Source organism: Taudactylus pleione, unplaced genomic scaffold (genome assembly GCF_031769625.1).
Source record: "Taudactylus pleione unplaced genomic scaffold, aTauple2 ptg000113l, whole genome shotgun sequence".
NCBI classification, from domain to species: Eukaryota; Metazoa; Chordata; class Amphibia; order Anura; family Myobatrachidae; genus Taudactylus; species Taudactylus pleione.
In genome coordinates this window covers 11,349,148-11,365,901 of record NW_028284515.1, presented here as the reverse complement: position 1 = coordinate 11,365,901, position 16,754 = coordinate 11,349,148, and the positions used below count along the sequence as shown (strand labels likewise).

Genomic DNA, 16,754 nt, shown 5'->3' with positions numbered 1-16,754 from the left:
AGTCATTTACATCCCCGATGTGTGCCCGATTACTGAACGATTGCACAATTACGATGTCGGAATCGTGCAATCGCTCTGTGTAATCGGGTAGTGGATGCCCGGCATTATTTTGTGCTTTTCCTTTTGTATAAATGCCAGTTACCATTTACAGGTTTTATTAGGACACATGCGGAATCGCATAAACCACCTATCTACTAATTGACGATGACACAGACTCCAAGTGTATTATACCACGATATAGGCCAAATAAAACATCTAAATTGAGGTCCCAGATGTCCAAGTGCTTCCATATCGCACTGTAATCTTACATTCACAAAAGAATAAAGTGGAGAGTGTCTCTATTATACACTGTCCTGATGATGGCAAATAGCAAATAAATATGGTTAGGCTTATATCAGGCCAAAAACTGCTGCAATGTCAGAATTGATTGGATCATTATAGTGCACGTTGAAAAATACAGCTGAAAGATGACCAGCAGGCCACTGCCATCCGTTCCATGTCACCTCACTCATCTATTCTGACCAGGGCATTGTCTGTGTGGAGTCTGCATGGACTCTCCGTGTTTACTAAGGTTCCTTCTAGATGCTCAGTTTTGTTCCCCATAGACCATAGGAATACTGGTAGGGTAATTTTCTCCACTGGGTCAATTCTGGTGAAAAAGGACTAAACTCTCTGTAAAGTGCGGCATAATGTTTACATAATATATAAAACATAATATAATATCCCCAGCACAATTGTACAGTAAAATTAATTACGGACATTAAGTCACTCTCCTTATAAAACACAGCCCTTGCTATAACACCAGTTTTATTTGTTTAAGGAAACTATAATTGAAATAGTTGAAAAATGTTGTCTCTACAGCCAGACTGGCACAGAAAGAGTTAAAAAGTCAAAGATTTGGGCCAAAAAGCCACCAGTACAAGTCAGCCTCTAACCAGCAGCTGGATACATCAGCTCCTCCTGCTTCTATTGGCAGGTGTCCCAAATAGAACTGCTACAAAGCTTTATTTTCAAGGTGTTTGATGTATCAGAGTCCAAGTGGTAGTCTAACCACTGCAGGTGTGGTGTGCTTGACATAGCCCAGTGTGCAGACAATGAAAAGCATTATTCACCACGGCTCTCAGCTGGCAGTGGTAACGCTGGTGAACACAAAGCGCACTGTTGGAAGCTTATACCATACCTGAAGGAGGTCACTGAGATCAAGTAACATATCTGAGAGGCAGTCAAGGAAAGACACTGTACATACACAAGGTTCTTGATGTCTAATAAACTTAGGAGGAAATGGTAATCTTCCTATTTTCCACAACACACTGCCACCACATTTATAGTCTCTTGTACAGTGACTGGCAACAGGCAGTTTCCAAGCCTTCACCCGAGGACCCCAACGCCATGCAGCTTTATTGTCACTTTGTAGCACTTGTTTCAACCACCTGCTGATATGTTTATTACAGGTCTGTTTCTTTGTCTGTTTTAACTTATTACTGAAATTATTAATGTGTGGCCCTTTTGAAGCTTAGAGGGCTGACCATGTGGCCCCTGCAGTGTATGAGGTTGCTTATCATAGAGACCATTTTGGCATTTAATGAGTCTCTCCTCCCTCCATTACATGCACTTCTTGTGTCCTCCTTGCTGCAGATTCGCAACATGTTTTCCGTCCATTTGAATTAGAGATAGAACTTAAAGGTCTAAAAAAACATACTAATGGAAGCCGGCTGCCGGTATTTAGGCAGTCGGCTTCCCGATTGCTTCCCATGGAAACATGTATTATGTATTTGGAAGCTAGTCTTATAGTGGAAATCATTTCAGCCAGGTTTACTGCAGGGGTAATCACCTGCCGCAGAGTCCATTACCCTGCTTTCAACCTATTGTTTCAGTTACATCAATCATTGTAATTTTCCATTTCTCTAGGATAATGGTTAAGAAATAAATGTATACCAAGTCATTGTTTTTATTTCTGTCCCATTTATCTTAAACTGGGTACCCATTAAACGATATGTGTACCCAGTGATCCGACAAGCGACTGGACGGGTGATGGGCCAACATATTGGGCGGCCGGTATACATTAAACGATACGGTGTGCGATCGCCCGATATGTTGGCCCCTGCCGCATTCCTCTGCATAGGGGTCGTCAGTCGCATCGTCAGATTGAGCTGCATGTAGGGACGACCTGACAATGCGGCGGATGACCTAACGGGAACGCGCATGGCTCGAGAGAGAGCATACACATTAGACGATATTGACAATATATAAGACTGATCAGTCGGATCGGCTGATATATTATCTAATGTGTACCCAGCATTATTCTAAACCATATCCATGTATGTTAACAGAGTTATATATTGTAGGTGGTCAGTTATCATTGGGGGTGTGGCCTGATAATATAGTAATAGTACAGGCAAACACTATCAGCAGTGTGAAAACTATGGGGGGTGGGGATGGGGTATTTTATAGCCATTTATTGGGGGGGGCAAGTTGCCATTGCAATGGCGTAGAAATGCAGACAAAGGCAACTCCAATAAGAGCGCCAAGTAATTTTGTGCGCTGGGGGCGAATCGACCCTCATAAATGATACTTCAATTTAAAGTCGAAGAACCAGCAGTATGACAATTTCCACTCAAATAAGGTTCCCAGTATATTTTTAGCTGTAGACCCATCGACTCTGTAAGCCTCGTATAATAGCACGCATCTGATTTGACTGGAAATTACGGGGTTAATATCTCCATATTGATGTTCTGTGGAGTGAACCTCTTGACTGTAGACCAAAGAAGCCTGAGTGATGAATTACTGTTCTGCATCCTGTTCTCCACAGTAAATAATGATTCAGAAATGGGCACATTGCCTAGCAATTGTCTTTGCTTCATGCATATTGTTATTTTATTTATTTTACAACAGAGACGCGCATTAAAATTCACATATTAGAAACAGCATTTGCATATTTTTGGCTCGGGAAACCGCCACAGTAATTGTTAAAGATTTTGCTGTGATATTTCCACGGTTCTGTAACCCAAACGGCGTGAGGAGAATTTGTTCCTGGCTCTATTCTGGGCGGCATTTGTTCTGTAGGACAGATTATCACATTTTCCCTCACAGGCTGTAAACGATGAGAGATATAGTTTATTTTTCTCACAAAAGCCTGAATGAATCTTTCCCATTTAAGTTACTTCCATAATGCTCACAGACAAATTTCAGATAAGATATTTACTGACCACCTTGATGGAAAATAATAGATTGACTTTATATCTCCTTGCATTTTGAATTATACCAGGAAAACTTGGGATGTAGTCATAATGGCGACACCACAATTCGGACAGTGATGTCAACCGTGATCATGTCAGCATCTGCAGAATGTCCACGTGTTCAATGTCGACATGTGAAACACTGACACATATTGTTGTGGCAGCAGTGGGTCAGGGTCAGGCTGTGGCAGCGGAGGGTCAGGGTCAGGCTGCGGCAGCGGAGGGTCAGGGTCAGGCTGCGGCAGCGGAGGGTCAGGAACTAAGGGGGAGGATGAAGGATACTCGATGCACGATGTGCCAGAAAGTCATCAGGAAGTCACCACCGGACCCACCGTAACAGGTAAGTCCCCACTAGACCACAAGGAACGTTTTGTCAACATTCTGATCATGTGGACATTCAATGTCGTCATTTTCACGTTGACATTATGTCGACAAAATAAACCAAATCCGGAAAAATTTGGTAAATGCTTAATTTGTCAGTTTGTCCACTAAAACAAATTCATCTGATTGGACAATGATGTAATCTGGGGCCTGGTCATAATATCAAACCATTGCTGTCCCAATTTATATATTAAAGAAAAAGGGCTTAATCCATGTAATCCACAGGCAGAGAGTGCATGCAGAGACATTATTGGCCTGAAAAATATCAGGATGCTATATACTGACTTTAGAAAAATTGTCTCACAATATTAAACGCAACGATGCTCTGTCCCTTGTACACATTGGGTTCAAACCAACTTACGTCATCTAAACGTTGCAGTCTAGGCGTTGACTGATAAAGAATTGACTGATCAAATTGAATTTAAATTTAAAAAAAAAAATGAGGGATCAAAACCAGGTACAACTATAATCTTGAGACCACCAGAAACAAAGGGATTAACTGAAAAGATACTTATGGAAAATAGCAGCACCATTATTAAGACTGCTGACAAAGGTGGAGGATTGTGGCAGAGTGGAGCAGATTACATAAGGGAAGACAAACGCATTGGTCATTGGCACACAACACCTGTAATATAGGGCACAGGTTCTCAAACTCGGTCCTCAGGACCCCACACAGTGCATGTTTTCCAGATCTCCTCACAGAATCGCAAATGAAATAATTAGCTCCACCTGTGGATCTTTTAAAATGTGTCCGTGAGTACACCTGTGCTCCTGCTGGGTGACCTGGAAAACATGCACTGTGTGGGGTCCTGAGGACAGAGTTTGAGAACCACTGATATAGGAGATAGAATGGTAGAGTAACTTTTACGTGTGTTCACTCTAAACTTGCATTCCGCATGAGAATAGGGGTTGGGTACGGAATGCCGGTGCTCGGGACCCCGGCGGTCAGAAACCCCGATGCCACCATCCCGACCAGGTTACAACGCCGATGCCTAAAGGTAATTACTGCTATCCTAACCCCCTAACCCTTCCTGGTGCCTAACTCTAACCTCCCCCCATAGTGCCTAAACCTAACCCTACCTCCCCGTACCCTAAACTGCCTCCTAGTGCCTAACCCTGACCCTCCCCCTAACTCCACTACTTACCTTCGGAATTCTGGCGGTCGGGATGCCGGCGACTGTGTTTTGATAAGTGTCGGTATTCTGACCACCGGAATCCCAGCGGTTGGGATTCTGGCCGCATCCCGAGAATGGACTAGAGGCCAACAGGGGCTTCCTTATAAGAGATAGCAGATTACCACTGGAGCCATCAGTAATGAAATTAAATTCAAATACATCATTTATTTTACCTTTGAGGGAACTTTCTGTAGACAGACTTCTGGGACTGCTATGGGAACACATTTGGCACCATCATATGCAAATTGCTAAATAAGCTCTTTGGAGAGGACAAATATTTGACATAAAATCCCATACTTACAATAAAATCTATTTACTATATTTCAGTCTATGGTGGAGGTATATAGATATTATATTTATATGGAAAGGAAATGAGTTTACTCTTGTAACATTGAGTGGACAACTAAATAGCAATAATAAGACACAGTCAGTCACAGCATGGATAGAAATGTTTAAGCCTGGAATGGTTTATTGAGGAAAACAAGAATAACACTAAAACTTTCATTGAGAATATGGATTACAACATCTGCTCAAAAGCAGCTAGTGCACACATGGGTCATGAATATTCTGTGTGGACATTCAGCTGCATACGTGGGAAATATTTTAGAGATATTGACTTCAACATATAAAGCAGACACAAGGGTAGAAAAGGCCTATAAAACCAGAAGCTATTGCACTTGGGGAAAAAAACAAAGAATATTAGAAAGGCAAGGACTGAAATGACATCACTCTGAGCCCTGAAGCAATGGAGTCCTTACATTCAAAACTCTGAAGCACATGACCCACAAAAATAAGCCTGCATTACTATAACCATGTATGTGCAATGTTATTTGCAGTTGTCTTTAAAATATAAATAAGAGCGCTATAGAGGCTGCGCCCAGTTCCTTTTATTCATACTTTCCGAATACAGCAATAGGAGAGTCATGGAGCAGCTCCATCCTGTCACATAAGGGAGGACTTCTAACCACTCCAGTGTTGACAGATTGACCAGAAGTGTCAGTAAAAATGATAAGATGTATGAAGGCAGTAACTGTGATAATATCACTTTACGGAATCGCTCACAGAATCAATTATTCATAGAAGCATTTGTGAAAAACTGCTCTTATTGCAGAGACAATACCTTATGTGATGCTTTATTTAAATCACACGTTCCTAATGATTTCTAATGGCTTCCTCCTCTGCATGTAGCTGATGGGTCGACGTTAATGTATCATCAGATTGCAAAAGTACAATGAAACCAAATAAAGGTCACATTTTATGAATAAGATTGTTAAAGAAGAACCATTATCTACCGGCCAGCAAGAAACCAAATATGTAAAAGCCTCAGCAAGAGACTCCATAGCCCTGGACAATAGCATTTGTTCATAACACTTTTTAGGAGTTATCTTCTAGAAACAGATAATCTATATATTACATATTTTATTATGTCCAACTTAATGAAGCATCCGGTTCACTGGCTTTGCAATTTAAAAAGGAAATCTGAATGCAAGCAAAAATACATATTGTATGCGTTTGTTGACAAGCGTTTTTATCTGCCTCAGAGATGTCATTAGAGAAGGAGCATGTAATATCTGAGATACCGTGATTATTTATTTTATTACCAATTATTTATGTAGCGCACACATATTCCGTAGCGCTTTACAGAGAATAGTTGGCCATTCACATCAGTCCCTGCCCCAGTGGAGCTTACAATCTATGGGCCTGATTCAGACCCGCTCGCGAGCGCTGAGCGCTCTCGCAAGCGGGTCGATGTTGGCCCAGTGCGCATGCACACGATGGAGACAGCTCCGTCATGCGCATGCGCGAGACCCGGATAGCGACGGGCAAGCCTTTGCTCCGGGTCTTGCTACAAAGGGGGCGTGCTGTCGATGTTGAGTGACAGCATGCCCCCTTTGGTGAGCGTGCCGGGGGTGTGGCTGCCCAGACAGAGGCGTCCCCATGGGAACGCCTACCGTTTGGGGCCAGCCCCACTGACATCACAAGTGATGTCAGTGGGAGTGCTCTCGGCTGATAGAGCCGAAAGCTCTCCAGGGCTTGCGGCAATGAGACCCTACCACAAGGGTCTCGTCGCAAGCCCGATGGTCGCGATGGTCTTGACCATCGCGACCATCTTCCTGGCCGCTCGCTATAGCTGTGGGTGGTCACCCACAGCTATACGAGCGGCCAGAAGGCCGCTCTAAAATTAAGAAGGACGGCCCTGATTCAGAGCGAGCGCTCTGTCAGAGCATCCGGCTCTGAATCAGGGCCTATGTTCCCTATCACATGCTCTCACACATACACACTAGGGATAATTTTGTTGGGAGCCGTTTAACCTACCAGTATATTTTTGGAGTGTGGGACGAAATCAGAGCACCCGGAGGAAACCCAAGCAAGCACAGGGAGAATATACAAACTCCGCACAGTTAGAGCCGTGGTGGGAATCGAACCCACCACCTCAGTGCTGTGAGGCAGTAATGCTAACCATTACACCGTCTGTGCTGCCCTGATTACAAAGCAATGCGGCGGTATGCAAATTACAATGCACGTGGAATACTGACATTGGAAACACTATCAGACCAACTTGCATGCATTGTACTAGCAGTAAAACAATTGTGTAAATACATTTACTTTAACTGCAGTGGTTATAAATCCTTTATCACTAACCATGAAAATACACCTATACGAAGACATACTTAATTTCTATAGAAATAGCTGTTTTTTACAATTGCTATAACAAAGGCTCCATGGCTCGATGCAATTTCTGGCCTGGCCTTTCCTCCCCAATGCACACTTTAAAAATCCTATACACCACAAACTGCACTACACTTATTTAGAGGACTAGTACAAAAAGTAGAGCAGACATTGTTGGCTGGCATTAAGAACACAGTCAAATTTCATATACAACACAGACCCTCTTCTGGTTGCTTGTATAGACTACCTCTAGCCCAGTCTAGTGGACATTATACACAACAGTTCTCAATCTGCTGGACAGAACATAGCCAAACTAGTGACTAGTCCAGAGGTTCCCAAACGCGGCCCTCAAGGCTCCCCAACAGTTCAGGTTTTAGAGTTATCCATGATTGAGCACAGGTGGTAAAATCAAATTCACTGAGGTACTAATTAAGTCACCTGTGGTCAACCATGGATATCTCTAAAACCTGATCTGTTGGGGAGCCTTTACGACCGCGTTTGGGAACCTCTGGACTAGTCCATAAAGTAGAATTCCAAAAAAAGGACTCAATCTGCTGGCCATTATATAAATGTTATGGCCCCCACACACCTTCCAACGGATCACGAGATCTTGCGATGGGATCGGAAATGCCGACTGGTGGCCATCGGTGTTTTCTGCGATCTGTCGGCGGAACAGTGAATTCTTCCACGTTTAAGTTTCACAGATGTGTGTGATCGGAAAATTAGTGAAATCCAACATGTTGGATTTCACCGATCCTGCAATGCTGGTTTGCAGGATCGCAACATCTCTGCGATCCGTCGGTAGTGTATGGGCCCCTTAAGCCGTATCCAGTGATTAGTATGCAAAACTGGGCCCAATTTAGTGATGAATAGACTGAAGTCCGCAATCTGCTAGCTAGTGTGGAAAGGTGTGCCCATACCATACACTGCAACTCTTGCTGTAAATATTAGTCAGGATACAAAGCGACACTACTAGTTTATTGAGGCTTTGATTAAGTAATTTATTGCGTTTAACAGAGCTCTATGAGCCAATAATACTGGTCGAATCCCTCTGCTCCCCGGACCCAGACCTTGGTCACGACTGCCAATATCCTTCAACTGAGCTGTGTCAGGGTGCAGGCACCACAATTGTTTCACTGATAACTTCCTCCCTGGGTAGATATATAAAGACTACCCCTCCCCCTTTTAAATCAAATGCTGCATGCAGCATTCACAGTGGATTACATGCTGTTGTGAGCAGCTGCCATACATATTATATAACTACATTTAGCTGGTGCTTCATGTTGTGGGCGCACAGGTAACGTGCAGCGTGTAACATCCATCTAACATACAGCAGAGATCACACGCTGACTTTAACGACTTGACTTCGCAGGTTCAAGTAAATTAAAAGTAAACAGAAAATAAAACAGGAAAAGGGTATAGAGTGGAGAGTTCTCACAACGTTCACCGTATACCCCACTTATAAGCACAATGATTGGCTCCCTAGTGGGACATACTAGTCGTGGCTCTTCAACCATCCCTCAGAACAGTGATCCCTACATTATGAATTTTAGTAGGAAACCATAAATATTTTCTATCCATATTTAGTAAAACATACATAATATCATTCCCCCTGCTAATTCAGCATGTTTGTATTTAGTATGTGCCTCTGATGTCTGATAGTTTGAATTCTAATCAATATTAGTTCAGCCTGTGTGGATTGTGTAGGCAACAGGGTATACGCAATGCTTATCATAAGTGACAGCTGCCACTCTCCTACCAAAATCAGTGGCCCCAACTGCCACTATAAACACAATGTTTTATCAGTCTTTTTATTTATTAATAGCCACTAAACAGTCTCTCAGAATTCAGAAAATCAAACACAACATTTACATGGTTTACAACTAAGCAAAGTTCCATATTTTATTTTAATTCATATTTCAAGAAAGTAAGCTTTTCCTTCCAGCCTAGACACTGCAGTGTACTGGAACGTATAGTGATAACTTCAGGGTGAGACCAGAGCCAGAGATGATATATAAAGGCACTCCTAGGAGAGAAGATTTGAGTCATTGCTATGAACAGTTTGCCAATATCCCACTAAGTCAATGTGGGGGTGAAACATTTCAAAGGAAGGAGTTGTACAAACATGAAGGTCTGCATTCACTTGTAGCAAGCAGAGAGGTCAAACGACCTTAATAAATTGGCTCTCAAACAAGCAGATCTTTAATTAAAAACACTTGTTTAATATTGCAGGCACCGAGGTGCAGGAGTCTGAGTCCCTTAAATTAAAATGAAAAGGAAACACACACACGGGGCCAGAGTAAGGGCAGGCAATGAAAACAACAACAAAATGAAGATGAGATGAGGCCAGACAGCGCTGCTGTGTCATCCCTCTGCAATTAATTGTATGGACCAAATTAAAGCAGAGAATACAATCTTTCCATTCAACAATTAAATCAAAATCACCACCATATTTCACAGGCAGAAGAGAGGATGGATCAGAGCAATAATGAGCTCATCCCAGACAACGCCATAGGAAGTGGCTGGTAATAGGATGTACAACACAGCTACACAAGTGTTTAGCAAACCTAGGACATAAAGCATGCCAGCGGTTGGCCACTTAATACGGTTTAGCTCCACATCTCGTAGACAAATATCAGGCACAAAACAGCAAACAACATTTTAATCTGCAACATTACTCTTTGTAGAACTCCATGCCGAATGTGATTACAGATTATACAATTAAACAGTTTATCACAATAATACTGAAAACCTATGATGAGGAATAGCAAGTACACAAGTCTGATTATTGCAGGAGAGAGGGAATGCACTACAGCATTGTTTCCTAAACGCATTCCTTAGGGAGCACTAACAGGGCATGTTTTCCAGGTCTCCTCACAGAATCACAAGTGAAATAATTATCTACACTTGTGGATCTATATTTGTTCCATAGGCGTGTAAAGGCCCCCATACATCAGAGATTGATTGCAGCAATCGATTGAAAAAGGGAAAGATTTTTATACACAATCGATTGTAGAATTGCCACAATCGATTGAAAAAGGGAAAGATTTTACACACAATCGATTGCAAATTGCACAATTGCTGCAATCAATCTCTGATGTATGGGGGCCTTTAGGGACCTGCCTGACAGGGGTCACCTGGACCTGGTGGGCAGGCCCATAATTATGGCCATTATTATGCAAAGAACCGCTTTGATGCTATTTAGCATTTATATTATTAGGTTCAGCATGGTTAGAGTGTGCACTTGCATGCGTCTCTTTATGCTTGCAGCACTACAAGTCTCAGCAGGTAGCACCTCACATTGTGCTTAGGGTGTACAATCTATTGCCCACCCCCCTATGGATGTTTTAAAATGTGTCAGCCAGTAATAAATACATCGGTGTACCAACTAGAAAAATGGAAACCATGCACTATAGGAATAACCTTCATTGTGGTATAAAGTTCATTGAACAGATCAGAAATAAGTGATCTTCCTGGAAACTGAAAAATGATTTGTGCCAAATGCTTTTTTATGGTTATCTGAAATAAAGTTCATGAACCAAACTATTTTGTGTTATCTACAGAATCAGTCTCCTCCCTTAAAGCTGACCACACGAGTGGACTGCGATTCTGTTACCAAGAAAACAAACTGTCTGCATAATTTTATGTATCATCGCTATTTCACAGAAATCTCTGCAACAGGCTAATATAAGTGCAGATCGCAGTCCCCCATCATCATCAATTGAGTGTACAGTCTGACACCTCTATACCAAACTCCAAAAATGGAGATTCCTCTCCCGCAGCCTCGGTCCAGCTCCCGGATCTGACACTGTACAATGTCTGAGTCCTCCGGAGGGGTTTTTAAAAAATTTGAAAAACTCCAATATGCAGAGGATGTAACTCGCAGGAACAGCGGTAGCAATAACCATTGTCCCTGCGAGTAAACGTTAATACATAGCAGAAATATTTTAATTCAAAATTAAAATATCCATCACAATACTGACTGTTAATCACGGCAGTGCCACGATTATTATTACATAGGCCCCTAAGTCTCCAACAATAGTGACTCCTAGATCCATTTACTCCCCACTGTTAACCATACTTCTACTACACCTAGATCAATCAGTTTGCTAACTACACTACTTCCGCCCCACCCTGCCAGGGTCTACTCTGAGCCTCAACCCATTAAAACCCTTGCCGATATATCTGCCCTATTGCATAACTGGATCATCTGCACTAAAGCAGACAGACTGTTAAATACTATTAGGAATGCCAGCAAAAATGATACTTTGTGATTGGGCTGAGCCGTATATACAATTTATATGTATATGACGAGTTTACTTTAATGTCAACCATAATAAAAAAAAAAAAAGTACAGGAAGCCATTTTGTGGACAGAAGTAATATTTATGAAAACTATAGGGGTTCTTAGAACATGAGAACATCTTTCAAAGCTTGGGGGACCGAGCAGTAAATTAAGCACTAGATTACATACATATAAGGACCACTGATCCCTACACTAAATGTACTTTCTAGTACCATGACTGATAATGAAGCAACATATCTTACAGTTTAAAAATATGTTCTCTAGTAATATCTGAAAAGGGCGAATGATCCCTACTTTTACATCAAAGAGCGCCTTGCTTACAGTGAGGTGGAAGTAGCATACTAAAAACTGCTGAAATCCTGGAGACTTTAGGCTGTTCTCAATGAGTAAAACAGACAATTCCATGTTCGATTGATGCTTCAATGGCACTCTTTTTACGTCTCCTAAAACCTTCACTACTAAGAAGATAGTCGGCACCGTACAAGGGTACATATATAGCAACATAATGGCTGCAAATAATCTTCAATTATTACCAAAAATTCAGCCACTGCAAAATTTCATTGCAAACCAACAGAATCGGGTAACAATTTAATAAATGCTAAATGATAGATATGTTTTAATGAACATGTATAGGACATTAAAATGGGTTGGTGGGGAGGGGGAACACAATAAATTGCCATCAGTGTTTGCAAATAAGAATATGTTTGGAATAACATGATCAACTCCTATACTGAGTAATCCTGCATTTTAGCAGCGGTGTGCTTCTAGTATCGGCATGGAATTTATATTCCCCTGTACTCCACATTAATCAGTTTCTGATTTAGCATCATTCCTCAGGAGACAGACTACTGAAAGGCATCAAAGGAGGACAGTACGCAAAAAATAAAATAATAAGAGGAGTGGGTTTGCTCAGAGTCTTGAAAGCCATAGATATTATGGTTTCGTGTTTTGGTTCATTCTTTTAATAAAACACCACTGCATTTTATCTAATATTATAATGGGCAGAACACACTCTTGTAAGGTGGAGACTATCTTTTTAATAGCGAAGGTTTTACGAGAGGAGAAAGGAGTGCCATGAGAGCCACTGGAGGGTAAAGCCCAGCATACTGACTCAGAGGTGCTTTGGCAACTCAGGAATATGAATCATATTTACTCCCCTTTCAGGTTACACAGACCATTACATAGACCCTGAGCAGAGAGACACTAGGCTAGACAGCACACTCCTACCAACCCAGGGAGACTGCAAACAGGTGTCATAAATCACAGGGCCTAGCAAATGAAAGTTTCACAAGCTGCAGTGTATGGGGGAACTCATTAATCAGCGCTGCCCTCACAGCAGGTAATGTGTAACCTCTGCATTGCCAAACATGCAAACCATTCTCAGTCTGATTCTTTAACCGTTTAGGTACAAACACTCCGTAACATTGTGTTTCCCTCACTACTGAGCATGCTCCACATTGTGGCTGTGGCAACCCCATTCACCACAGCTGTATCACATCCCTCTCCACATGTCTCGCTAGTAATTCTTAAAGCAAAAAAAAAAAATTATATAATATATATATATATATATATATATATATATATAATTGCTCACAACATTTTTTGTTTGTTACTGTGAGCCCACCAGGTACAGACGTGGACCACTCCCCACTCTTCTAGATGCAGCATGAGGGTTTTTCTAGAATTAGGTGCAAACCATTTGAGACTGGGGAAGGGGTGGGGCGGGTGGTGTTAAATATAAATTTTCACTCATTAGGATACATCCAAGCAGAATTTTGTGGCGCTTGAGATAAACTCCAAAAAGAAAAAGAAATTATTTATGGACATGCTCTAATGAATGTGTTTATACACATTTTATTAAAAAAACTGAAAGCAGCAGCCGATGAGAGGGAGCTGAAATGAGAGGGGGAGGAAAGCAGATTTTATTATTGCCTCTGAGAGATAAGCCAGCCACAATCTGCAGCTGGCATAGTGGTGGTGGAAACAAGGAAAACTACATTTCAGGTCGGTAACATCACAATTCACAGGACTAGCTTAGTACACATTAGACGAGGTGTACCCAGCACGACATCGTTCACGACAGACCGGGCAGGGGGTGCCAGCACTGCCAAGTGCATACACACTTGCTGATGCCGGCAGCGATGGAGCGACGGCGGGGGCCATGCTGCATTCGGCATCGCTAGTGACATCTCAGATATTTCTGCATGACCCGCGGGAGCGCGCATCGGCATCGTGATAGTGGGTACACACTACACGATTTGAACAATTTGTTGTTCCGATGTGTCTGAATCGCCCAAATCACTCAAGATATCGTCTACTGTGTACCCACCTTAGGGCTAGTGGCACACAGGCACACTGTGCGCGCCCAGGGACCCACAGCTTACTTACTATTTGCTTGCACATAACTAGCAGTGTCATGCGGGAGCCGATGCACTGTGGACGTTGTATTTATAGAGGTAGTCAACGCTAATGGGCAAGGTCCTCCAGATGGATGTTGAGCGTACATGTAATTACACCTGTTCTCAGACAGATCTTTTGCATCAGGTATCTGGCTTGTGCATGTGCAAACTGATCAGAATGGTGGCTATGACACCAGGCGTAGAGGTAGGTGCAGTCTAACGGACAGAGAACTCTGCATACTCGCAAACGTAGGCATTTTTCCGTGCACGCAATGCGGCCAACTTGCGTGAGCCAGAACCAACTGGGAAATACATGGCACTATAATATATTCAGGAAAATGTATGTTATTCATTGTTGTCCCTGTGAAAAGCACACTCAGACCTGCATAGGGATTAAAGGATCCTTACTGAAACCCCTACTTAAAATGAGTATTGTTTGTCATGTCACAACAAAAACTGTAAAGTTCTTAATGTTAAGGCAAAAGGTCTTGGTGGTGAATAGATTGGTCACCACAAGCACACAGGCAACTTCATGATTTTAGCAGCTTATTTCTACAGGGCATCTTGTGTATTAGATTGTGTGCACCTTAAATTGGAGTGCAGTGACTATGATATATAGATGAACAGCACAAGGCATGATGGTGAGTGGGTGACCTACTGATTTCATCACAAAATAACACAGACCGTGCTTCTAACAATCAGTGCAGTGTGTGTCTCATTACCATAGTATAAACTATTGGCACATTGCTTCTCCACCCCACAATCCCTTTCATAATTTTCATTTCCAAGCTGTTATGTTATAAACTCTCTCTCACTACAAGTCTATCACTAAACATTTACAATAAAACTCCATCATTTTCATTATCCTTTATTATATAGCACCAATATATTCCACAGCGCTGTACAACCTGAGAGTGAAATTGAACATACTGTAACAATTCTAAAAGTGAAATAGAAAGTGAGATAGCCTTGTCCACAAGAGCTTGCAATCAGCTTCTTGCTTCAGATTTGTCATCAAAGACAACTCATTGTTTCGAAACACTCTTGCGAAAGGTGCGCACGATATTGTAATCGTGCAGTCGTTTCCATGTCTGTGCTGTGTCTTACACTGGACGATCAGTCATTCAGTGCAGGCTCATCAATCATCCCCTAACATGCTCAACCTGACGTTATAGTCAGGTTGTACAGCATGCTCGGACGGCGATTGATGTCGGAAACGACCAGCGGGCATCGCTGGTCATTTCCGACATTAATGTGCCCGATTCATGCACGATTTGCAAACGATTGAACGATAACGACGTCGTTATCGTTCAATCGCCTGCTGAAATCGCTAACCTTAAAATTTGTAGTAACTATTTGTACTACTGCCCCCAAAACATGTTTAACAAAAAAATAAGGGGAACATTCATCAGAAAAGAGTTGTCCTGGTGATTTCAAATGGCCACATGTCCCCGGTGATTTTGCCCTCCAAACCACAAGATTTTACAGCTATTTGAAGGGTTAAAACTCAAATTGCTGCCGATGTGCAACAACTTTCTATGCCTAAATAGCATTATGCCAAACCACATGCAGTTTATGGAAAGGGGTCCTGAACAATTGGGCACCCACATCTAGATATGTCTGGGTCATTGCTGGTACCAAGGTAAATAAAAAAAGAAAAAAATGAAATTACGCTTTTATAAATAAAAAAAATACATATATTTGGACCTCCCCAGGGAACCAGAATGGCCCATTCAACAAGGGGGAGAGGGTTTGTTTGTTTTTTTAAGCACAATTCAAAGATAGTTGTGTTTCCAGCTCTCTGATCTGTCCCAATCACCTCTTTGTGATTTGTGGCATGTGTAGCTGAAAATGCAGTTCTTTTGGCTAATTTCTGCCATTTTGTTTCCTTGGTAAACTAAGAGGCTTGTAAGTCGCCCAGAATTCAGGAAAATAAAAAAAGCCTTGATTCAACAAATCATGGCTTGATAAATTTCTTCTTAAACATTACAAATTGTTATCACAAAGATAAGAGGGAGAGAGAGGGTGGGGGGGGAGGGGGAGAGAGAGAGGAGAGAGAGAGAGAGAGAGAGGGGAGGGGAGAGAGAGGGGGAGGAGAGAGAGAGGGGGAGGGGAGAGAGAGGGGGAGAGGAGAGAGAGGGGGAGGGGAGAGAGAGGGGGAGGGGAGAGAGAGGGGGAGGGGAGAGAGAGGGGGAGGGGAGAGAGAGGGGGAGGGGAGAGAGAGGGGGAGAGAGAGAGGGGAGAGAGAGAGGGGAGAGAGAGAGGGGGAGAGAGAGAGGGGGAGAGAGAGAGGGGGGAGAGAGGAGGGGGGAGAGAGAGAGGGGGGAGAGAGAGGGGGGAGAGAGAGGGGGAGAGAGGGGGGGAGAGAGGGGGGGAGAGAGGGGGGGAGAGAGGGGGGGAGAGAGGGGGGGAGAGAGGGGGGGAGAGAGGGGGGGGAGAGAGGGGGGGGAGAGGAGGGGGGGGGGAGAAGAGAGAGAGAGAGAGAAAGAGAGAGAGAGAGAAAGAGAGAGGGAGAGAAAGAGAGAGGGAGAGAAAGAGAGAGGGAGAGAAAGAGAGAGGGAGAGAGAGTGAGAGATTTAAATACCAGG

General features: G+C 42.7%; 1 protein-coding gene across 1 annotated transcript in view; it reads right to left on the bottom strand.

Annotated features, from left to right (window-relative positions):
• Nucleotides 1-16,754, bottom strand: part of BRF1 (BRF1 general transcription factor IIIB subunit) — a 328,507-nt gene that overhangs the window by 202,985 nt on the left and 108,768 nt on the right. Inside the window, exon 4 of the mRNA XM_088471247.1 lies at nucleotides 1,181-1,212. Within this exon, the coding sequence (XP_088327373.1) occupies nucleotides 1,181-1,212 (32 nt within the window). The remainder of the gene's footprint in view (nucleotides 1-1,180; nucleotides 1,213-16,754) is intronic.